General features: G+C 44.3%; 1 protein-coding gene across 10 annotated transcripts in view; it reads left to right on the top strand.

Annotated features, from left to right (window-relative positions):
* The window catches only part of dnajc6 (DnaJ (Hsp40) homolog, subfamily C, member 6), a 73,349-nt gene that overhangs the window by 37,511 nt on the left and 9,702 nt on the right, over positions 1-26,136 (top strand). For 7 of the 10 annotated variants that reach the window (XM_071346234.1, XM_071346232.1, XM_071346233.1 and 4 more), the window contains 9 exons: positions 269-417; positions 11,006-11,128; positions 16,409-16,542; positions 17,455-17,649; positions 21,218-21,335; positions 22,225-22,304; positions 22,501-22,694; positions 23,386-23,787; positions 23,980-24,135. In XM_071346234.1, the coding sequence (XP_071202335.1) occupies positions 269-417; positions 11,006-11,128; positions 16,409-16,542; positions 17,455-17,649; positions 21,218-21,335; positions 22,225-22,304; positions 22,501-22,694; positions 23,386-23,787; positions 23,980-24,135 (1,551 nt within the window). The remainder of the gene's footprint in view (positions 1-268; positions 418-11,005; positions 11,129-16,408; positions 16,543-17,454; positions 17,650-21,217; positions 21,336-22,224; positions 22,305-22,500; positions 22,695-23,385; positions 23,788-23,979; positions 24,136-26,136) is intronic. The other 3 variants (XM_071346237.1, XM_071346230.1, XM_071346231.1) reach the window with 1 other exon arrangement.

Genomic DNA, 26,136 nt, shown 5'->3' with positions numbered 1-26,136 from the left:
AATAGTATGGATCAAATCAAACACTGTCATGGAACGCCATGACAGTGTTTAATAATAGCATAGTACTGTACATCCTGGCATACCTCATCATCACCTCTATGGTGACTGGGATTGCCCATATGTCTCCCTCTCTGTCCCCTGCCCATGTCTCCCTCTCTGTCCTTTTCCAATGTCTCCCTCTATGTCCCCTGCCAATGCCTCTCTCTGTCCTCTGCCAATGTCTACCTCTCTGTCCCCTGCCAATGTCTCCCTCTCTGTCCCCTGCCAGTGATGTCATATCCTGCAGAGGCTTTGCAGATCGGCAACCAGAACCATGTGGAGGATATGCGCTCCTTTCTGGACTCACGGCACGCTGACCACTACACTGTCTTCAACCTGTCACAGCGCAACTACCGCGGCGTAAAGTTCTCCAACCGGGTGAGACAGAGAGAACGAGATGGAGGTCTACCAAGGCCTACCAAGATCAACACACAGAGATACTATACTTAGCCTCAGTTCAGACACTCTCTGTTATACAGTAATGCTAAAACACACTATGCCAACATGTATGCAATGATTTATAATACATTACAACACATTACCCATAGCCCAGGGGTGTCAGACTCATTCCATGGAGGGCAGAGTGTCTGCAGGTTTGTGGATTTTCCTTTCAATTATGAAGTAGGCAACCAGGTGAAGGGAGTTCCTTACTAATTAGTGACCTTAATCCATAAATCAAGTACAAGGGTGGAGCGAAAACCCGCAGACTCTTGGCTCTCCGTGGAATGAGTTTGACACGTGCCATAGGCACCAGGTATTGTGTTTCATGGCAAACAGCATACCCACTGAACACTGTGAAAGTGCATTGTCTTATGCATAGACCTAAATCAGAATCAAAGACTGAACTTGGAGAGTAAGACTTGGCTCAGTTTCTCTCACAGTGAGGCAGAAGGTATAGAGTCTACACAGGACTCCAGTCACTACTATGTTGGCTTCCCACTTCAACTGATTTACTGTTCAATTAGATACAGTTAGTGCATTCATCTTAATATAGCTAGTTGAGACCACCACATATCACAGTCGTAGTGAGTACATTCTTCCTCAATAAAGAAGTTATCAGCAAAGTCAGTGCTAGTTGGAAAATATGTGCACTTTGTTTTTGTTGGGTGGGGAATTAGAAGACTGATAATTCTTATTTAAGATACTCTTTGATGAGTTCTGAAGATGGGAAGGGACTCCTGTCCTAGCACCATTGGGGTACCAGTACAGAGAAAAGCTTTGACTGGACTGAGCAGGACCTGCCCTCCATTTGAGGTGGGACGACCAAGAGAGCAGAGGTGTCAGAACAGAGTGCGTTGGTTGGGATGTAGGCTTGGAGCAGAGCCTGAAGGTAGGGAGGACCAAGAGACCTGAGGTGGCCGAACAGAGTGCGTTGGTTGGGATGTAGGCTTGGAGCAGAGCCTGAAGGTAGGGAGGACCAAGAGACCTGAGGTGGCCGAACAGAGTGCGTTGGTTGGGATGTAGGCTTGGAGCAGAGCCTGAAGTTAGGGAGGACCAAGAGACCTGAGGTGGCCGAACAGAGTGCGTTGGTTGGGATGTAGGCTTGGAGCAGAGCCTGAAGGTAGGGAGGACCAAGAGACCTGAGGTGGCAGAACAGAGTGCGTTGGTTGGGATGTAGGCTTGGAGCAGAGCCTGAAGGTAGGGAGGACCAAGAGACCTGAGGTGTCAGAACAGAGTGCGTTGGTTGGGATGTAGGCTTGGAGCAGAGCCTGAAGGTAGGGAGGACCAAGAGACCTGAGGTGGCCGAACAGAGTGCGTTGGTTGGGATGTAGGCTTGGAGCAGAGCCTGAAGGTAGGGAGGACCAAGAGACCTGAGGTGGCAGAACAGAGTGCGTTGGTTGGGATGTAGGCTTGGAGCAGAGCCTGAAGGTAGGGAGGACCAAGAGACCTGAGGTGTCAGAACAGAGTGCGTTGGTTGGGATGTAGGCTTGGAGCAGAGCCTGAAGGTAGGGAGGACCAAGAGACCTGAGGTGTCAGAACAGAGTGCGTTGGTTGGGATGTAGGCTTGGAGCAGAGCCTGAAGGTAGGGAGGGGCAGTTCCTCTTGCTGCTCTGTAGGCAAGTACCATGTCTCGTAATGGATGCAAGCTTTGACTGGAAGCCAATGGAGTGTATGGAGGAGCAGGGTGACATGGGAGAACTTAGGAAGGTTGAACACCAGGCGGGCTGCAGCATTCTGGATACGTTGCAGGGGTTTGATGGCACAAGCGAGGCGCCCAGCCAACAGTTACATTTTTACGGAGGACCAAGGCACTCTTCATAAAATTAATTATAATGCCTTTATTTGTATGGGCATGTTCAATAGAAACAAAGTTTAAAAATCTGACACGTAAAACTTTGTTTCTATTGAACATCCATACAAATAAAGGCATTTTAATAAATTTTATGAAGAGTGCCTTGGTCCTCCTTTCTTTTTGATGACCAATCTACCCCTTTTCCCAAAGAGCATCTTCTATCTACCAAAATGTACTATTGTGTACCTTAGTAGCGCTTCCCTTCCTCCTCTTTCTACTAATTATATTTTTACATTTATATTTTTTAACCTTTATTTAACTAGGCAAGTCAGTTAAGAACAAATTCTTATTTACAGTGACGGCCTACCCCAGCCAAACCTTGACAACGCTGGGCTAGTTGTGCGTCGCCCTATGGAACTCCTAATCACGTCCGGATGTGAAACAGCCTGGATTCGCACCAGGGACTGTAGTGACGCCTCTTGCACAGAGATACAATGCCTTAGACTGCTGCGCCACTGAGGAGTTGCAGTAGTCCCGACGGGATATGATGAGTGCCTGGATTAGGACCTGCGCTGCTTCCTGTGTGAAGAAAGGTTGTACTCTACAGATGTTGTAGAGCATGAACCTGCAAGAGCGAGTCACTGCTTTGATGTTTGCAGAGAATGACAGGGTGTTGTCCAGGTTCAAGCTTTGGTTCTTTACACTCTTGGAGGGGGACACCATGGAGTTGTCAACCGTGATGGAGAGGTTTTGGAGAGGGCAGGCCTTTCCCAGGAGGAAGAGTAGCTCCGTCTTGTCGAGGTTGAGCTTGAGATGGTGGGCCGACATCCAAGCTGAGATATCTGCCAGGCACGAAGAGATGTATGTTGCCACATGGGTGTCAGAAGGGGGGAATGAGAAGTAGTTGAGTGTCATCTACCTAGCAATTATAGGAGAGACCATGAGAGGATATGATGGAGCTGGTGTAAAGAATAAAGAGGAGAGGGCCTAGAACCGAGCCCTAGGGAACACCAGTAGTGAGAGCACGTGGTGCAGACACAGATCCACTCCACGTAACCTGGTAGGAGCGACCAGGTAGGATGCAATCCAGGAGTGTGCAGAGCCTGAGACACCCAGCCCTGAGAGGGCGGAGAGGAGGATCTGATAGAGCCTGAGACACCCAGCCCTGAGAGGGTGGAGAGGAGGATCTGATAGAGCCTGAGACACCCAGCCCTGAGAGGGTAGAGAGGAGGATCTGATAGAGCCTGAGACACCCAGCCCTGAGAGGGTGGAGAGGAGGATCTGATAGAGCCTGAGACACCCAGCCCTGAGAGGGTGGAGAGGAGGATCTGATAGAGCCTGAGACACCCAGCCCTGAGAGGGTGGAAAGGAGGATCTGATAGAGCCTGAGACACCCAGCCCTGAGAGGGTGGAGAGGAGGATCTGATAGAGCCTGAGACACCCAGCCCTGAGAGGGTGGAAAGGAGGATCTGATGGTTCACCGTGTGGAAGCCAGCAGATAGATCTAGGAAGATGAGAGCAGAGGAGAGAGAGTCAGTTTTGGCAGAGCGGAGAGCCTCCGTGACAGAGGAGAGCAATCTCAGTTGAGTGACCCTTCTTGAAGCCTGACTTGTTAGGGTGAAGAAGATCATTCTGAGAGAGTTGGTCAGAGACAGCACGCTCAAGTGTTTTGGAATGGAAAGAAAGGATACCGGTCTGTAGTTTTTTTACATCAGAGTTTTTTTTACATCAGAGGGGTCGAGTGTTGGTTTCCTGAGTGGTCTACTATTATCAGCCCTTTTTCATTACACACACGCACCAGGGGAGAACCCCTCGCATTTAGGATTTCAAGTGGACGGACGACCATGGTACTGTTTCCAGAAAACAGGATCCACATTATAGTTGATTTTATTTTATTTCACCTTTTGTAACGCTCGTCGTTGGAATGAGGTGAGGACCAGAGCGCAGCGTGGTAAGTGTTCATCATTATATTTATTAAACATAGAACACTAAACAAAATAACAAAGGAGAACGAAACGCAACAGTTCTGTAAGGTGACATCCACTACACAGAAAATAATCACCAACAAAACACAATGAAAAGCAGGCTACCTAAATATGGCTCCCAATCAGAGACAACGACTGACACCTGCCTCTGATTGACAACCATACTAGGCCAAACACATAGAAAAGGACAATAGAACAAAACATAGAAAAAACAACATAGAATGCCCACCCCAACTCACGCCCTGACCAAACTAAAATAAAGACATAACAAAGTAACTGAGGTCAGAACGTGACAGTACCCCCCCCCCCCCAAAGGTGTGAACTCTGGCCGCAAAACCTGAACCTATAGGGGAGGGTCTGGGTGGGCATTTACCGCGGTGCGGGCTCTGGAGCGGGACAAGGACCCCACTCCACCATAGTCTCGCCCCACTGCTGTGACAACTTAGGAGCGGCGACCCTTGTCACCGACCCTGGATTGGAGACCCTAGTAAAGGGCACCACTGGACAGACGGGCGGCTCGGGCGGCTCAGGACAGACGGAAGCACCTGTAGGGAGGAGACGGAGAGACAGCCTGGTGCGTGGGGCTGCCACAGGACCCACCAGGCTGGGGAGACCTACTGGAGGCCTGGTGCTTGGAGGAGGCACCGGAAGGACCGGGCTGTGGGGGAGCACTGGAGCTCTGGTGCGCAGCCTTGGCACCACTCCCCCAGGCTGGATGACTACTCTAGCCCGGACCCTCCAGAGTGCAGGCACAGGTTGAACCGGGCTGTGGGTGAGCACTGGAGATCTGGTGCATCCTACGTGCACCTCCCCCTTAGGCTCAATTCCCACATTTGCCCGGCACGAGCGGAGCGCAGGCATAGGACTCACTGCACCCTCCCAGCGCCCCGGAGACACAGCACGCAGAGCCGGCGCAGGATACCCTGGACCATAGGACAATAGATCAAAAACATAGAAAAAACAACATAGAATGCCCACCCCAACTCACACCCTGACCAAACTAAAATAAAGACATAACAAAGTAACTAAGATCAGAACGTGACACCTTTATTTAACCAGGTAAGCTAGTTGAAAACAAGTTCTTATTTACAACTGCGACCTGGCCAAGATAAAGCAAAGCAGTGCGACACAAACAACAACACAGAGTTACACATGGAATAAACAAGCATACAGTCAATAACACAATAGAAAAAAGGAGTCTATATACAGTGTGTACAAATGGCGTGAGGAGGTAGGCAATAAATAGGCCATAGTAGCGAAATAATTACAATTTAGCAGATTAACACTGGAGTGATACATGAGTAGATGGTGGTGTGTAAGTAGTGATACTGGTGTGCAAAAGAGCAGAAAAGTAAATAAAAACAATATGGGGATGAGGTAGGTAGATTGGGTGGGCTATTTACAGATGGACTATGTACAGCTGCAGCGATCGGTTAGCTGCTCAGATAGCTGATGTTTAAAGTTAGTGAGGGAAATATAAATCTCCAGCTTCAGCGATTTTTGCAATTCGTTCCAGTCACTGGCAGCAGAGAACTGGAAGGAAAGGCGGCCAAAGGAGGTGTTGACTTTGGGGATGTCCAGTGAGATATACCTGCTGGAGCAGGTGCTATGGGTGGGTGTTGTTATCGTGACCAGTGAGCTGAGATAAGGCGGAGCTTTACCTAGCATAGACTTATAGATGACCTGGAGCCAGTGGTTCTGGCGACGAATATGTAGCGAGGGCCAGCCGACTAGAGCATACAGGTCGCAGTGGTGGGTGGTATAAGGGGCGTTGGTAACAAAACAGATGGCACTGTGATAGACTGCATCCAATTTGCTGAGTAGAGTATTGGAAGCTATTTTGTAGATGACATCACCGAAGTCGAGGATCGGTAGGATAGTCAGTTTTACTAGTGTAAGTTTGGCGGCGTGAGTGAAGGATGCTTTGTTGCGGAATTGAAAGCCGATTCTAGATTTGATTTTGGATTGGAGATGTTTAATATGAGTCTGGAAGGAGAGTTTTGGGGATCTTTGGGGATCTCGGACGATCTCGGATGATCGGACAATCTTTGGGGATCTCGGACGATACGAAAGGGAGGTTGAACAGACTGGTAATAGGGGTTGCAACAATGGCGGCAGATAGTTTTAGAAAGAGAGTGTCCAGATTGTCTAGCCCAGCTGATTTGTACGGGTCCAGGTTTTGCAGCTCTTTCAGAACATCTGCAATCTGGATTTGGGGGAAGGAGAAGCTGGGGAGGCTCGGGCAAGGGGGACGGAGCTGTTGGCCGGGGCTGGGGTAGCCAGGAGGAAAGCATGGCCAGCCGTAGAGAAATGCTTATTGAAATGTTCGATTATCATGGATTTTTTGATGGTGACCGTGTTACCTAGCCTCAGAGCAGTGAGCAGCTGGGAGGAGGTGCTCTTGTTCTCCATGGACTTTACAGTGTCCCAAAACTTTTTGGAGTTAGAGCTTCAGGATGCAAATTTCTGTTTGAAAAAGCTAGCCTTTGCTTTCCTGACTGACTGCGTGTATTGGTTCCTGACTTCCCTGAACAGTTGCATATCACGGGGACTGTTTGATGCTATTGCAGTCCGCCACAGGATGTTTTTGTGCTGGTCAAGGGCAGTCAGGTCTGGAGTGAACCAAGGGCTATATCTGTTCTTAGTTCTACATTTTTTGAAAGGGGCATGCTTATTTAAGATGGTGAGGAAATTACTTTTAAAGAACGACCAGGCATCCTCGACTGACGGGATGAGGTCAATATCCTTCCAGGATACCCGGGCCAGGTCGATTAGAAAGCCCTGCTCGCAGAAGTGTTTTAGGGAGCGTTTGACAGTGATGAGGGGTGGTCTTTTGACCGTGGACCCATAGCGGATGCAGGCAATGATGCAGTGATCGCTGAGATCCTGATTGAAAACGGAAGAGGTGTATTTGGAGGGCAAGTTGGTCAGGATAATATCTATGAGGGTGCCCATGTTTACAGATTTAGGGTTGTACCTGGTGGGTTCCTTGATGATTTGTGTGAGGTTGAGGGCATCTAGCTTAGATTGTAGGACTGCTGGGGTGTTAAGCATATCCCAGTTTAGGTCACCTAACAGAACGAACTCTGAAGATAGATGAGGGGCAATCAATTCACATATGGTGTCCAGGGCACAGCTGGGAGCTAAGGGGGGTCTATAACAGGCGGCAACGGCGAGAGACTTATTTCTGGAGAGATTCATTTTTAAAATTAGATGCTCGAACTGTTTGGGCATAGACCTGGAAAGTATGACAGAACTTTGCAAGCTATCTCTGCAGTATATTGCAACTCCTCGCACTTTGGCAGTTCTATCTTGATGGAAAATGTTGTAGTTGGGTATGGAAATCTACACATTTTTTGTGGCCTTCCTAAGCCAGGATTCAGACACGGCAAGGACATCAGGGTTGGCGGAGTGTGCTAAAGCAGTGAGTAAAACAAACTTAGGGATGAGGCTTCTGATGTTAACATGCATGAAACCAAGGCTTTTTCGATTACAGAAGTCAACAAATGAGAGTGCCTGGGGACACGCAGGGCCTGGGTTAGCCTCCACATCACCCGAGGAACAGAGGAGGAGTAGGATGAGGGTACGGCTAAAGGCTATCAAAACTGGTTGTCTAGTGCGTTGGGGACAGAGAATAAAAGGTACAGATTTCTGGGCGTGGTAGAATAGATTCAGGGCATAATGTGCAGACAGGGGTAGTGAATTTGGAAATGGCGCTCTTTGTGGTCAATATTCGTGGATATAAAAAGAAAATTAGAACACAATCATGTAACCAATAATTTGTTGTATTTCACCAGATGTATGTCTTTGAATCGATTACTTTGAAATCCCACACAGACTAAGTTATAAGGATCATTTAGTTGCTAATGGCAGCCTGCAGTACCCTGGTTGGCCTTCAACTTGAGATATTCCATGAGAGGTGGCAGCACTGAGCCTGCAACCTCACTTCCTAAAGTAGTACAAACTGAGCATGCAATGTTTCCAAAAACTCCTCCATGTAGAAAGATGGCGACACACTGAAATGACACTTCCTGATCATCAAATGCGCCACTGAGCATTCAAATCAAATCAAATCAAGCCCTTCGTACATCAGCTAATATCTCGAAGTGCTGTACAGAAACCCAGCCTAAAACCCCAAACAGCAAGCAATGCAGGTGTAGAAGCACGGCGGCTAGGAAAAACTCCCTAGAAAGGCCAAAACCTAGGAAGCAGGCTATGAGGGGTGGCCAGTCCTCTTCTGGCTGTGCCGGGTGGAGATTATAACAGAACATGGCCAATATGTTCAAATGTTCATAAATGACCAGCATGGTCAAATAATAATCAGGAGTAAATGTCAGTCGGCTTTTCATAGCCGATCATTAAGAGTATCTCTACCGCTCCTGCGGTCTCTAGAGAGTTGAAAACAGCAGGTCTGGGACAGGTAGCACGTCCGGTGGACAGGTCAGGGTTCCATAGCCGCAGGCAGAACAGTTGAAACTGGAACAGCAGCAAGGCCAGGTGGACTGGGGACAGCAAGGAGTCATCATGCCCGGTAGTCCTGACGCATGGTCCTAGGGCTCAGGTCCTCCGAGAGAGAGAAAGAAAGAGAGAAGGAGAGAATTAGAGAGAGCATACTTAAATTCACACAGGACACCGGATAAGACAGGAGAAGTACTCCAGATATAACCAACTGACCCTAGCCCCCCGACACATAAACTACTGCAGCATAAATACTGGAGGCTGAGACAGGAGGGGTCAGGAGACACTGTGGCCCCATCCGATGATACCCCCGGACAGGGCCAAACAGGAAGGATATAACCCCACCCACTTTGCCAAAGCACAGCCCCCACACCACTAGAGGGATATCTTCAACCACCAACTTACCATCCTGAGACAAGGCCGAGTATAGCCCACAAAGATCTCCACCACAGCACAAACCAAGGGGGGGCGCCAACCCAGACAGGAAGATCACGTCAGTAACTCAACCCATTCAAGTGACGCACCCCTCCTAGGGACGGCATGAAAGAGCACCAGTGACTCAGCCCCTGTAATAGGGTTAGAGGCAGAGAATCCCAGTGGAGAGAGGGGAACCGGCCAGGCAGAGACAGCAAGGGCGGTTCGTTGCTCCAGAGCCTTTCCGTTCACCTTCACACTCCTGGGCCAGACTACACTTAATCATATGACCTACTGAAGAGATAAGTCTTCAGTAAAGACTTAAAGGTTGAGACCGAGTCTGCGTCTCTCACATGGGTAGGCAGACTATTCCATAAAAATTGAGATTTACATTTACATTTACATTTAAGTCATTTAGCAGACGCTCTTATCCAGAGCGACTTACAAATTGCGACTTACACCTTATGATATCCAGTGGAACAACCACTTTACAATAGTGCATCTAACTCTTTTAAGGGGGAGGGGGGGGTTAGAAGGATTACTTTATCCTATCCTAGGTATTCCTTAAAGAGGTGGGGTTTCAGGTGTCTCCGGAAGGTGGTGATTGACTCCGCTGACCTGGCGTCGTGAGGGAGTTTGTTCCACCATTGGGGTGCCAGAGCAGCGAACAGTTTTGACTGGGCTGAGCGGGAACTGTACTTCCTCAGAGGTAGGGAGGCGAGCAGGCCAGAGGTGGATGAACGCAGTGCCCTTGTTTGGGTGTAGGGCCTGATCAGAGCCTGAAGGTACGGAGGTGCCGTTCCCCTCACAGCTCCGTAGGCAAGCACCATGGTCTTGTAGCGGATGCGAGCTTCAACTGGAAGCCAGTGGAGAGAGCGGAGGAGCGGGGTGACGTGAGAGAACTTGGGAAGGTTGAACACCAGACGGGCTGCGATCTATAGGAGAAAGCCCCGGGCTGAGATCTATAGGAGAAAGCCCTGCCTCCAGCTGTTTGCCTAGAAATTCTAGGGACAATTAGGAGGCCTGCGTCTTGTGACCGTAGCGTACGTGTAGGTATGTACGGCAGGACCAACTCGGAAAGATAGGTAGGAGCAAGCCCATGTAACGCTTTATAGGTTAACAGTAAAACTTTGAAATCAGCCCTTGCCTTAACAGGAAGCCAGTGTAGGGAAGCTAGCACTGGAGTAATATGATCAAATTTCTTGGTTCTATGTCAGGATTCTAGCAGCTGTATTTAGCACTAACTGAAGTTTATTTAGTGCTTTATCCGGGTAGGCGGAAAGTAGAGCATTGCAGTAGTCTAACCTAGAAGTAACAAAAGCATGGATTAATTTTTCTGCATCATTTTTGGACAGAAAATTTCTGATTTTTGCAATGTTACATAGATGGAAAAAAGCTGTCCTTGAAACAGTCTTGATATGTTCGTCAAAAGAGAGATCAGGGTCCAGAGTAACGCCGAGGTCCTTCACAGTTTTATTTGAGACGACTTTACAACCATCAAGATTAATTGTCAGATTTAACAGAATATCTCTTTGTTTCTTGGGACCTAGAACAAGCATCTCTGTTTTGTCCGAGTTTAAAAGTAGAACGTTTTCAGCCATCCACTTCCTTATGTCTGAAACACAGGCTTCTAGCGAAGGCAATTCTCATAGGAAACAATGGGGGGATGTCATCGATGGATTCATCCATATTTTTTTGTCTGCTAAAGTCATTATAATTACATGACTCATCATGGTAACTCGTGATTTGTGCACATGTTGCTTTCACTGCAAGGACGTTACTTATAATCGTTCTCTCCTCTCTCTCTTTCTCTCTCTCTCTTCACCCCTCTTCTCTCTCCCCCCCGCATCTCTCTTACCCCCCCCCCCATTTCCAGGTCTCAGAGTGTAACTGGCCATCCCGCCAGGCTCCCAGCCTGCACAACCTGTTTGCGGTGTGTAAGAACATGCACAACTGGCTCAAACAGAACCCCAAGAATGTGTGTGTCATCACCTGCTCGGTAAGATGAGACCCACAGGAATGTTTATTCACATTCACATTCTTCACTCTGTCCTTTTTCCTCTGTTCCTCATCTCTTGTTTACACACCATTCCTTTGTCTTCTCCTTTCTCCCTCCATCTCCTACCTCCTCTTTCCCCCCTCTTATTGTTGCCTCGGTCCTGAGAACCATCATTCACACTCATCCTCACTTCTTTCTTGTTTACACAACATTCCTCTCACTCCATTCTCCTTCCATCTCCTCCTCCTCCTCCTCCTCCTCCTCCTCCTCCTCCCCCTCTCATTGTTGCCTCCCTACCAGCCTGGGTTTGTCCTGGGTTTGTTCTGGTTTTGTGGGACTGCCTGGGGTCCAAGAGAAACACAGCTTGGAATACTGCTCCAATTGTTTCTGTTTCAGCTTTAGTTTCCACTGAGCTCTTTCACTGGCATTGCAGACCTTAAGCAAAGACAGATGTTCTCTGTATTCAAGAGAGAAGTATAGACTACAGTAGAATAGTATATAATAAAAATCCTGGTCCTGTCCATTTGCTGTAGCAAAATAATTATGGATAAAGAAAAGTATACTGTACATGTTTCAAAGTATACTGTACATGCTTTAAAGTATACTGTACATGTTTCAAAGTATACTGTACATGCTTTTAGTTATGTACTACAGTACAATATGACTGGACTGTAATGCTTTCCATCTTTTTGTATGTGATTTCATTGTGGTTGGCAAGTTCATCTGTGTTGAGCAATCACTTTTAGTTTATATGAGAGTTCCTCAAATGTCTTCCTCAACGTTTTGTGCTGAAGGAAGAATGTTGCTCTCTTAGAAATACTTGGCCCAGTTTTATGATCTTAACATTACCTCAACCAGATGTATTTATAACTGTATAACTTTCTTAAGCAAAAGAGACACGAGTTATATTTAGATACTGTGGCAGCAGATAGTGACAGACAAACTGTGTGAAGAGTCCCTGTTTAGTGATATTGGAGCGATGTGGGACTGAAACCAAAAATATTGGCCATGCACAGAGAACATGGAAGGGCCCTAGCTTCTAAGAATCATAAAGACTATCCTAGCTTCTAAGAATCATAAAGACTATCCTAGCTTCTAAGAATCATAAAGACTATCCTAGCTTCTAAGAATCATAAAGACTATCCTAGCTTCTAAGAATCATAAAGACTATCCTAGCTTCTAAGAATCATAAAGACTATCCTAGCTTCTAAGAATCATAAAGACTATCCTTGTCACGTTCCTGACCTGTTTTCCCTTGTTTTGTATTTATTTTAGTATGGTCAGGGCGTGAGTTGGGTGGGTTGTCTATGTGTGATTTTCTATGTTGGGATTTTGTATTCGGCCTGGTATGATTCTCAATCAGAGGCAGCTGTCAATCGTTGTCCCTGATTGAGAATCATACTTAGGCAGCCTGGGTTTCACGTGTGTTTTGTGGGTGTTTGTCTACCGTGTTAGTGTTTTCACCACACGGTACTGTTTCGGTTTTCTGCACTTCGTTTATTGTTTTGTATTTCAGTGTTCAGTTTCGGTTTTAATAAATCATCATGAGCACGAACCACTCTGCATATTGGTCCGATCCTTCTCGCCTCTCCTCGTCCGATGAGGAGGACGACATAGACTATCGTTACAATCCTAGCTTCTAAGAATCATAAAGACTATACTCGCTTATAGGAATCATAAAGACTGTCCTAGCTAATTGGAATCATAAAGACTATCCTAGCTTATAGGAATCATAAAGACGGTCCTAGCTTCTAAGAATCATAAAGACTATCCTCGCTTATAGGAATCATAAAGACTATCCTAGCTCATTGGAATCATAAAGACTATCCTAGCTCATTGGAATCATAAAGACTATCCTAGCTTCTAAGAATCATAAAGACTATCCTAGCTTCTAAGAATCATAAAGACTATCCTAGCTTCTAAGAATCATAAAGACTATCCTAGCTTCTAAGAATCATAAAGACTATCCTAGCTTCTAAGAATCATAAAGACTATCCTAGCTTCTAAGAATCATAAAGACTATCCTAGCTTCTAAGAATCATAAAGACTATCCTAGCTTCTAAGAATCATAAAGACTATCCTAGCTTCTAAGAATCATAAAGACTATCCTAGCTTCTAAGAATCATAAAGACTATCCTTGTCACGTTCCTGACCTGTTTTCCCTTGTTTTGTATTTATTTTAGTATGGTCAGGGCGTGAGTTGGGTGGGTTGTCTATGTGTGATTTTCTATGTTGGGATTTTGTATTCGGCCTGGTATGATTCTCAATCAGAGGCAGCTGTCAATCGTTGTCCCTGATTGAGAATCATACTTAGGCAGCCTGGGTTTCACGTGTGTTTTGTGGGTGTTTGTCTACCGTGTTAGTGTTTTCACCACACGGTACTGTTTCGGTTTTCTGCACTTCGTTTATTGTTTTGTATTTCAGTGTTCAGTTTCGGTTTTAATAAATCATCATGAGCACGAACCACTCTGCATATTGGTCCGATCCTTCTCGCCTCTCCTCGTCCGATGAGGAGGACGACATAGACTATCGTTACAATCCTAGCTTCTAAGAATCATAAAGACTATACTCGCTTATAGGAATCATAAAGACTGTCCTAGCTAATTGGAATCATAAAGACTATCCTAGCTTATAGGAATCATAAAGACGGTCCTAGCTTCTAAGAATCATAAAGACTATCCTCGCTTATAGGAATCATAAAGACTATCCTAGCTCATTGGAATCATAAAGACTATCCTAGCTCATTGGAATCATAAAGACTATCCTAGCTTCTAAGAATCATAAAGACTATCCTAGCTTCTAAGAATCATAAAGACTATCCTAGCTTCTAAGAATCATAAAGACTATCCTAGCTTCTAAGAATCATAAAGACTATCCTAGCTAATTGGAATCATAAAGACTATCCTAGCTTATAGGAATCATAAAGACTATCCTAGCTAATTGGAATCATAAAGACTTTCCTAGCTTATATGAATCATAAAGACTATCCTAGCTAATTGGAATCATAAAGACTATCCTAGCTTATAGGAATCATAAAGACTATCCTAGCTAATTGGAATCATAAAGACTATCCTAGCTTATAAGAATCATAAAGACTATCCTAGCTTATAGGAATCATAAAGACTATCCTCGCTCATAGGAATCATAAAGACTGTCCTAGCTAATTGGAATCATAAAGACTATCCTAGCTTATAGGAATCATAAAGACGGTCCTAGCTTCTAAGAATCATAAAGACTATCCTCGCTTATAGGAATCATAAAGACTATCCTAGCTCATTGGAATCATAAAGACTATCCTAGCTCATTGGAATCATAAAGACTATCCTAGCTTCTAAGAATCATAAAGACTTTCCTAGCTTCTAAGAATCATAAAGACTATCCTAGCTTCTAAGAATCATAAAGACTATCCTAGCTTCTAAGAATCATAAAGACTATCCTAGCTAATTGGAATCATAAAGACTATCCTAGCTTATAGGAATCATAAAGACTATCCTAGCTAATTGGAATCATAAAGACTATCCTAGCTTATAGGAATCATAAAGACTATCCTAGCTAATTGGAATCATAAAGACTATCCTAGCTTATAAGAATCATAAAGACTATCCTAGCTTATAGGAATCATAAAGACTATCCTCGCTCATAGGAATCATAAAGACTATCCTAGCTCCTAAGAATCATAAAGACTATCCTAGCTTCTAAGAATCATAAAGACTATCCTCGCTTATAGGAATCATAAAGACTATCCTAGCTTCTAAGAATCATAAAGACTATCCTAGCTTCTAAGAATCATAAAGACTATCCTAGCTTCTAAGAATCATAAAGACTATCCAAGCTTCTAAGAATCATAAAGACTATCCTCGCTTATAGGAATCATAAAGACTATCCTAGCTTCTAAGAATCATAAAGACTATCCTAGCTTCTAAGAATCATAAAGACTATCCTCGCTTATAGGAATCATAAAGACTATCCTAGCTTCTAAGAATCACAAAGACTGTCCTAGTTAAAAGGAATCATAAAGACTATCCTAGCTTCTAAGAATCATAAAGACTATCCTAGCTTCTAAGAATCATAAAGACTATCCTAGCTTCTAAGAATCATAAAGACTATCCTAGCTTCTAAGAATCATAAAGACTATCCTAGCTTCTAAGAATCATAAAGACGGTCCTAGCTTCTAAGAATCATAAAGACTATCCTAGCTTCTAAGAATCATAAAGACGGTCCTAGCTTCTAAGAATCATAAAGACTATCCTAGTTTATAGGAATCATAAAGACTATCTTAGTTGATAGGAATCATAAAGACTATCCTAGCTCTTAGGAATCATAACGGCTCTCCTAGTTTATAGGAATCATAAAGACTATCCTGGCTTATATAAATCATAAAGATTATCCTAGCTTCTAAGAATCATAAAGAGAATCCTAGCTTATAGAAATCTTAAAGACTATCTATATTAGCGTATAGGAATCATAAAGACTATCCTAGCTTATAGGAATCATAAAGACTTTCCTAGTTTATAGGAATCATAAAGACTATCCTTGCTCATAGGAATCATAAAGACTATCCTAGCTTCTGAAGATCATAAAGACTATCCTAGTTTGTAGGAATCATAAAGACTATCCTAGCTTATAAGAATCATAAAGACTATTCTAACTTATAAGAATCATAAAGACTATCTATCTGTCAAATGTCTAGGTTATGCTGGTAAGGCGGAGTCAGGCGCAGGACACAGAGAGGAGTAATGACCTTAACTTTACTCAAAAACAATATTCCATGAAGGAGACAAATAATCCGGTTTACAAAACGAGACAACTTGACAATAACAAACACGCACAAAACCAAGGGGGAAACCAGAGGGTTAAATAGGGAACAATGATATTGGAATGGAAACCAGGTGTGTACAATGAAGACAAAAAAATGGAAAATGACGTGGATCGGTGGCGACTAGAAAACCGGTGACGTCGACCACCGAACGCCGCCCGAACAAGGAGAGGGACCAACTTCGGCGGAAGTCGTGACACTATCCTAGCTTATAGGAATCATAAACACTATCCTAGCTAATAAGAATCATAAAGACTATCCTTGCTTATATGAATCATAAAGTCTATACTGCCTTTTTTTGCAATGCATTGAGTTTTGTAAATTGAAGTACTGTAAGCTTGCTGCAGCTTCCTTCTCTTCTGTTAGTTATCCTACATGACAGTTTATGTTGGCATGTTGCTGCTCGCTTGCTAGTGTTGTCTTTGTGTATCTACTGCCTACTGACTGTCTGTGCCCTCCTTAAGGACGGCCGTGCTCCGTCAGGTGTGCTGGTCTGTGCCATGTTCTGCTTCTGCCACCTCTTCTCCAACCCAGTGCCCGCCATGCAGCTGCTCAGCGCCAAGAGACCCGGCTCTGGCCTCTGGTCCTCGCACCGGAGGTAGGACAACACAGAGGGCGTGTTTGTGGTGTGTGTGTGTGTGTGTGTGTGTGTGTGTGTGTGTGTGTGTGTGTGTGTGTGTGTGTGTGTGTGTGTGTGTGTGTGTGTGTGTGTGTGTGTGTGTGCGTTTACATTGATTGCTGTTCATTGCAGTGGAAAACAGGAGAAAAAGATTATCCACATAAACAGTCTTCACCTCCATGACTCTGACTTTGTTATTTTTAGATGATGGATGAACTTAAAAACCTAGCTCCCTCCTCCTTCCTTCTCCCCCTGCATTACTCTCCTAAATCCTTTATCAACCTATTTATTTTCCGATGGCTGTTGCGGTACATGGCGCATTAGCCACGATGCTAACGAGGTGCCAGAAATATACAGCAGCCAATTAATCAACATGCCAGCACGAACACGCACACACATGCACACGCACACACACACACACACACACACACACACACACACACACACACACACACACACACACACACACACACACACACACACACACACACACACACACACACACACACACACGCAAACACAGCCAGCTGTTTGGCCACACAGCTGCTTCTCATAATAACAAAGACTGCTTCATCCTTCAGCCCAGACAGAGAGAGGCTGATGGATGAAGACAGTGGCAATCAAGCCTCATCTTTGTTTTTGTTCTGTTGTGTTTTTCTAAACTGAAAAAGCAAATGATTTTGTGCAAGAATCTGTACACATAGGAACTATAATTTCAAGTATATACTGTAACTTTAAGATGGATAGTTTTGTGATATTTTCTAGCACCCAAAAAAATCCCATCCTCTGTATTCATGTACATAGACAATGTATTTTTTATTTTTAGATATTACTCAGTGCTTATGGTAGTTTAGTGTCCGTAACCTTACATACTCTGCCTCTCTTCTCCAGGTACATAGGCTATGTGTGCAGTATGGTATCAGAGAAGCCCTCCCTGCCACACTCCAAGCCCCTGGTGGTCAAGGCAGTCACCATGAGTCCAGTACCTTGTTTCAACAAACAACGCATCGGCTGCAGACCCTTCTGTGAGATCCTCATAGGGGAGACCAAGATCTTCTCTACTGCACAGGACTATGAGAGGATGAGGTACAGTAGGTGCAGATACACACACACACACACACACACACACACACACACACACACACACACACACACACACACACACACACACACACACACACACACACACACACACACACACACACACACACTAGCAGCTGTTTGTTCACACGCACCCGCCCGCAAGTGCTAATACCACATCCACAATTACCTGACTATATGTGATAAAGTGAACATCTGAGGCCCGCAACCGACCCTAACCTTCTATTATAGAAAATGCGCTGTAGGCTACAGTTAGACAACAGATTATTTTTGACAGGCAGTGCAGATTTCTTTTTGCCTGATTTAGATATGTTTCTGTTTATAATTTCCAACATTTTGGTAGACTATTTGTTAGTCAACTGGTCTATAATTAGATACATACAGCTTCTCTTCTGTCATTATATGTTGCCCTAGAAGACTAAATAAAGCCCTGCTCACCAGAATGTCATAAATCGACAGAATGAATGCTTCAAGTTGACATCGGTAAAGTTTTCTCTGTCATCTCTGCTTCTTTCATGGAGAAAGGACCGGGGACAAAATGCTCCAGTTGGACCAGTTGTAAGGAAATAGAAAGCTGTGAAAACAACCCATCATGTTTCTGATAAGATTTCAGTTCGGCTTGGATGCATATTTTATGTGTTTGAAATACTATCAGCTTTTATGATACTGATAAAGATAGCACCTCTACAGACAGTATCTAACTGCACATTCACATTCTCTCAAGATGTTAAAAGAAAGAAATCCTCATAGCCTATTTCTCCACTCCTGTTCCCGTGAAGACATAATAGTGAAGATAAGTTACAGCCTTATTGGACATGATTTGGAGGCCACTGAATATCTCGTACAATGCTGTGTACTACTCCCTTCACAGAACAGCACGAACTGGCCCTAACCAGAATAGAAAGAGGAGTGGGAGGCCCCGGTGCACAACAGAGAAACAGACGCCTCACAAGTCCTCAACTGGCAGCTTCATTAAATAGTACCCGCAAAACACCAGTCTCAACGTCAACAGTTAAGAGGCAACTCCGGGATGCTGGCCTTCTATTTACTATTTAATGAAGCTGCCAGTTGAGGACTTGTGAGGCATCTGTTTCTCAAGCTAGATATTCTAATGCAATTGTCCTCTTGCTCAGTTGTGCACCGGGGCCTCCCACTCCTCTTTATATTCTGGTTACAGACAGTTTGTGCTGTTCTGTCAAGGGAGTAGTACACAGCGTTGTACGAGATCTTCAGTTTCTTGGCAATTTCTCGCATGGAATAGCCTTCATTTCTCAGAACAAGAATAGACTGACGATTTTCAGAAGAAAGTTCTTTGTTCCTGGCCATTTTGAGCCTGTAATCAAACCCACAAATGCTGATGCTCCAGATACTCAACTAGTCTGAAGAAGGCCAGTTGTATTGCTTCTTTAATCAGAACAAAAGTTTTCAGCTGTGCTAACATAATTGCAAAAGGGTTTTCTAATGATCAATTAGCCTTTTAAAATTATAAACTTGGATTAGCTAACACAAAGTGCCATTGGAACACAGGAGTGATGGTTGCTGATAATGGGCCTCTGCACGCCTATGTAGATATTCCATGAAAATCAGCCATTTCCAGCTACAATAGTAATTTACAACATTAATAATGTCTGCACTGTATTTCTGATCAATTTGATGTTATTTTCATGGATAAAAAATTTGCTTTTCTTTCAAAAACAAGGACATTTCTAAGTGACCCCAAACTTTTGAACGGTAGTGTATATACAGTTGAAGTCGGAAGTTTACATACACTTAGGTTGGAGTCATTAAAACTTGTTTTTCAACCACTCCACAAATTTCTTGTTAACAAACTATAGTTTTGGCAAGTCAGTTAGGACATCTACTTTGTGCATGACACAAGTAATTTTTCCAACAATTGTTTACAGACAGATTATTTCACTTATTATTCACTGTATCACAATTCCAGTGGGTCAGAAGTCTACATACACTAAGTTGACTGTGCCTTTAAACAGCTTGGAAAATTCCAGAAGATTATGTCATGGCTTTAGAAGCTTCTGAAAGGCTAATTGACATAATTTGAATCAATTGGAGGTGTACCTGTGGATGTATTTCAAGGCCTACCTTCAAACTCAGTGCCTCTTTGCTTGACATCATGGGAAAATCAAAAGAAATCTGCCAAGACCTCAGAAAAAAAATATTTTAGACCTCCACAAGTCTGGTTCATGCTTGGGAGCAATTTCCAAACGCCTGAAGGTACCACGTTAATCTGTACAAACAGTAGTACGCAAGTATAAACACCATGGGACCACGCAGCCGTCATACCACTCAGGAAGGAGACGCGTTCTGTCTCCTAGAGATGAACGTACTTTGGTGAGAAAAGTGCAAATCAATCCCAGAACAACAGCAAAGGACCTTGTGAAGATGCTGGAGGAAACAGGTACAAAAGTATCTATATCCACAGTAAAACGAGTCCTATATGGACATAACCTGAAAAGCCGCTCAGCAGGGAAGAAGCCACTGCTCCAAAACTGCCATAAAAAAGCCAGACTATGGTTTGCAAATGCACATGGGGACAAAGATTGTACTTTCTGGTCTGATGAAACAAAAACAGAATTGTTTGGCCATAATGACCATCGTTATGTTTGGAGGAAAATGGAGGAGGCTTGCAAGCCAAAGAACACCATCCCAACCGTGAAGCACGGGGATGGCAGCATCATGTTGTGGGGGTGCTTTGCTGCAGGAGGGACTGGTGCACTTCACAAAATAGATGGCATCATGAGATAGGAAAATTATGTGGATATATTGAAGCAACATTTCAAGACATCAGTCAGGAAGTTAAAGCTTGGTCGCAAATGGGTCTTCCAAATGGACAATGACCCCAAGCATACTTCCAAAGTTGTGGCAAAATGGCTTAAGGACAACAAAGTCAAGGTATTGGAGTGGCCATCACAAAGCCCTGACCTCAATCCCATAGAAAATGTATTGGCAGAACTGAAAAAGCATGTGCGAGCAAGGAGGCCTACAATCCTGACTCAGTTACATCAGCTCTGTCATGTGGAATGGGCCAAATTCACCACACTTATTGTGGGAAGCTTGTGGAAGGCGACCCGAACCGTTTGACCCAAGTTAAACAATTTAAAGGCAATGCTACCAAATACTAATTGAGTGAATGTAAACTTCTGACCCACTGGGAATGTGATGAAAGAAATAAAAGCTGAAATAAATCATTCTCTCTACTATTATTCTGCCATTTCATATTCTTAAAATAAAGTGGTGATCCTAACTGACCTAAAACATGGAATTTTTACAAGGATTAAATGTCAGGAATTGTGAAAAACTGAGTTTAAATGTTTTTGGCTAAGGTGTATGTAAACTCCCGACTTCAACTGTATACATATATATTTTTTCCTTTCTTATTTACCACTAACCCTACCACCCCTCCCCTAATTGGAGTAAACTAATGAACAACAAGGGGTCTGAATACTTTCCGAGTGCACTGTATGACACCATCTCTGAATACCTTTCTCTTTTTCTCTTTCTCCTCCTTTCTGCTTGTCTCTCTCCCCCCCCTCAGAGAGCACAGGGTCCAGGAGGGGAAGGTCGTCTTCCCTCTAGGTGTGAATGTCCAGGGTGATGTGGTCATTTCTGTCTATCATATGAGGAACACAATCGGAGGACGACTGCAGGCCAAGGTACAGCATGGGGCTAGCCTAACATGCTAAGACAACACTGACACACGCAGGCCAAGGTACATTATGTGGCTAGCCTTGCATGCTAACATAACACTGACGCACACACAGATTATGATATGCTATGAGAGATTCTGTTAGCTCTGATTGTATGGGACCATGTCCTGATACCTTGTTATTTACAGACAGAGATCGCACTCTGGGAGATACTGTCACACTAACACAATGATGTACATTGTGTGCCCTGAATGAACATAAACACAGCACTAATGCATTGAGACTAAATTAAAATCTAGATGGAATCTAGACAGAAACTCCTTCCCTTACGATCATAAATATCCACAGTGTAATTCTTTGAATCTATCTATGTGCTTCCTGAATCTATCTATGTGCTTCCTGAATCTATCTATGTGCTTCCTGAATCTATCTATGTGCTTCCTGAATCTATCTGCTTCCTGAATCTATCTATGCGATTCCTGACTCTATCTATGCGATTCCTGACTCTATCTATGCGATTCCTGAATCTATCTATGCGATTCCTGAATCTATCTATGCGCTTCCTGAATCTATCTATGCGCTTCCTGAATCTATCTATGCGCTTCCTGAATCTATCTATGCGATTCCTGAATCTATCTATGCGATTCCTGAATCTATCTATGTGCTTCCTGAATCTATCTATGTGATTCCTGAATCTATCTATGTGATTCCTGAATCTATCTATGCGATTCCTGAATCTATCTATGCGATTCCTGAATCTATCTATGTGCTTCCTGAATCTATCTATGTGCTTCCTGAATCTATCTATGTGATTCCTGAATCTATCTATGTGATTCCTGAATCTATCTATGTGATTCCTGAATCTATCTATGTGATTGCTTGTTGGTGTTTGCAGGTGTCCAACACCCAGATATTCCAGATCCAGTTCCACACAGGCTTCATTGCTCCAGGGACCACCGTGTTAAAGTTTACAAAGTGAGCCCCTCTCTCATATAATATCTGTACAGTACATATGTGAAGTATTAACACGTAAATGTGAAATACTATATCATGTTTACATGTTGGTGAACGTCATGATATGGAACATGGCTCTTTTTTGAAATAGTGAATGGAGAATTAACTAACAATTTGTCTGACACACACACACACACACACACTCACACCTGTCTAGGCCGGAGCTGGATGCGTGTGACTCTCCAGAGAAGTACCCTCAGTTGTTCCATGTGTTGGTGGACATCGAGGTGGAGAGCACTGACAAGCAGAAGGACCTGACCCCTCCCTGGGAACAGTTCCCTAATAAAGACCTCATCCCCAACGTACTGTTCTCCTGTCACCAGGAACACCAGGACGCACTGGCCATAGCAGGTAGGGCAGAGGGGAGGTCAACATACAAGCACACAGGCAGAGGCATACAGGACAGATGGACACACACACAAACACACACAGACACACACAGGCAAATATGTACACACAGATGCACACACTCATACACACATGCACGCATACGCATACAAACGGACACAGATGGGCACGCACATGTTGGTACATAGGCATAGATACATGTACTGACATAGGTCCACACAGAGGTCCACACAGAGGTCCACACACTCCAATGCCCAGATGGACCAAGGCACACACACAGAAACTATGCACACAGACAGCTAAACACACACAGATACTGACATGGTCACCACTAATGAGAGCTGCTGTTAAACAGTCTTTCTTACTCTAACGTTAGTCTCATTCTCTCCTCCCAAGATGAGATGGAGGGACTGGACTTGGAGGGTAGGTCTAGAGTAGAGGAGACCACAGACCAGTAAAGATACTAGCTGCTGTAGTTAGAGGAAGTCAGCACATTGTTAGATGCAGTTTCCCCTGGGTGATGTACAGTACGTATGTGTTAGTTTAACTTTGTCACGCTGCTGTGGTGGCTAGCAATACGGATACCTAGAACAAAATATCTCCTGTTCTCCTGTAGAATACTTTGTGGGAAGCAAACCTATTTACTAAATCAAGACCAAGTTTTCCTTATGTGACCTTCCCCCCCCCCATGTAGAGCCAAGCCGGTCCCAAGGCGGTCTGGACGGTCGTCCTCACGGGGAGGACAGCGAGCCGTCTGATGACGAGATGCTGTCCCTTTCCAGCCAGCAAAGCCACGCTAGCGTAGAGAGACCTGGAGGGGCTCAGGCTGGCACCACGGGCCCCAAGAGACCTGAGCAGCCCCACGCCCCCCCCGCTGCTCCTCCTCCTCCCCCAGAAGAGGTGGACCTCCTGGGCCTGGATGGGGTGGCAGTGAACCCCCCCTGCTCCTCGCCCCAGCCCCCGACCACCAACACCACCACGGACCTCCTGGGGGATCTGTTTGGGGCCTCCCCCCAGACAGGGAGTGGGCCCACTTCGGCCCAGTCCACCCCACAGAAAATAGCTCCTCCCTCCACCCTCCCCTGCCCCTATCCAGGTATGTAGTCAATGATTACTATAACACCATATAGCCATAGTTACTGATCAACTCAATTCAGGTTTATTTGTCTGTTTTTTACAAAGTCATTTTTACACAGATGTGTACATAGTATGTTAATCTAGAGATTAATAAAATGTATTGAATTGAATAGTAAAGTAATGGTTTATGCTTTTCTCTCTGTCCACCCAGCGTTGGACCCGTTTGGGGCGGGTCCAATGCCCAAGCCCCAGGAGCTGATGGGGTCCTTCCTGGGTCCAGCAGGTAATCTTGCTAACCTGGGGCAGTCTGGCCCCCTCCTGCATGCAGCTCACTCTCTATCCCCCACCATGCAGAACACTGGCATGGGTAAGGCATGACCAGACTGCATCTGTAGAGGCACTGTCTACCAATTAACGTTTCACTCTTTCCACTATTCACTATGTGACTGCTGTCTTTACACTGATATCTTTCCACTAACGTTTTACTGTATCCACTATCCACAATACGACTGCTGTCTTTACACTGATACAGTTGAAGTCGGAAGTTTACATACACCTTAGCCAAATACATTTAAACTCCGTTTTTCTCAATTCCTGACATTTAATCCTTGTAAAAATTCTCTGTCTTAGGTCAGTTAGGATCATCACTTTATTTTAAGAATGTGAAATGTTAGAATAATAGTAGAGAGAATGATTTATTTCAGACTTTATTTATTTTATCACATTCCCAGTGGGTCAGACGTTTACATACACTCAATTAGTATTTGGTAGCTTTGCCTTTAAATTGTTTAACTTGGGTCAAACGGTTCGGGTAGCCTTCCACAAGCTTCCCATAATAAGTTGGGGGAATTTTGGCACATTCCTCCTGATAGAGCTGGTGTATCTGAGTCAGGTTTGTAGGCCTCCTTGCTCACACACGCTTTTTCAGTTCTGCCCACACATTTTCTATAGGATTGAGGTCAGGGCTTTGTGATGGCCACTCCAATAACTTGACTTTGTTGTCCTTAAGCCATTTTGCCACAACTTTGGAAGTATGCTTGGTGTCATTGTCTATTTGGAAGACCCATTTGGGACCAAGCTTTAACTTCCTGACTGATGTCTTGAAATGTTGCTTCTATATATCCACATCATTTTCCTTTCTCATGATGCCATCTATTTTGTGAAGTGCACCAGTCCCCCCTGCAGCAAAGCACCCCCACAACATGATGCTGCCACCCCCGTGCTTCATGGTTGGGATGGTGTTATTTTGCTTGCAAGCCTCCCCCTTTTTCCTCCAAACATAACGATGGTCATTATGGCCAAACAATTCTGTTTTTGTTTCATCCGACCAGAGGACATTTCTCCAAAAAGTATGATCTTTGTCCACATGTGCAGATGCAAACCGTAGTCTGGCTTTTTTATGGCGGTTTTGGAGCAGTGGCTTCTTCCCTGCTGAGTTGATATAGGACTTGTTTTACTGTGGATATAGATACTTTTGTACCCGTTTCCTCCAGCATCTTCACAAGGTCCTTTGCTGTTGTTCTGGGATTGATTTGCACTTTTCTGACCAAAGTACGTTCATCTCTAGGAGACAGAATGCGTCTCCTTCCTGAGTGGTATGACGGCTGCGTGGTCCCATGGTGTTTATACTTGCGTACTATTGTTTGTACAGATGAACGTGGTACCTTCAGGCGTTTGGAAATTGCTCCCAAGGATGAACCAGACTTGTGGAGGTCTACCATTTTTTTTCTGAGGTCTTGGCTGATTTCTTTTGATTTTCCCATGATGTCAAGCAGAGGCACTGAGTTTGAAGGTAGGCCTTGAAATATATCCACAGGTACACTTCAATTGACTCAAATGATGTCAATTAGCCTATCAGAAGCTTCTAAAGCCATGACATCATTTTCTGGAATTTTCCAAGCTGTTTAAAGGCACAGTCAACTTAGTGTATGTAAACTTCTGACCCACTGGAATTGTGATACAGTGAATTATAAGTGAAATAATCTGTCTGTAAACAATTGTTGGAAAAATTACTTGTGTCATGCACAAAGTAGATGTCCTAACCGACTTGCCAAAACTATAGTTAATAAGACATTTGTGGAGTGGTTGAAAAACGTGTTTTAATGACTCCAACCTAAGTGTATGTAAACTTCCGTCTTCAACTGTATCTATCCACTAATGTTTCACTGTATCCACTATCCACTATGTGACTGCTATCTTTACATTGATATCTTTACACTAACGTTTCACTGTATCCACTATCCACTATGTGACTGATGTCTTTACACTGCTATCTATCCACTAACGTTTCTCTGTATCCACTATGTGACTGCTATCTTTACATTGATATCTGTCCACTAACGTTTCACTGTATCCACTATCCACTATA

This window comes from Salvelinus alpinus, chromosome 16 (assembly GCF_045679555.1).
Source record: "Salvelinus alpinus chromosome 16, SLU_Salpinus.1, whole genome shotgun sequence".
NCBI lineage: Eukaryota > Metazoa > Chordata > Actinopteri > Salmoniformes > Salmonidae > Salvelinus > Salvelinus alpinus.
The sequence above is the reverse complement of the archived record's forward strand: the minus strand, read 5'-3'. Positions and strand labels throughout refer to the sequence as shown.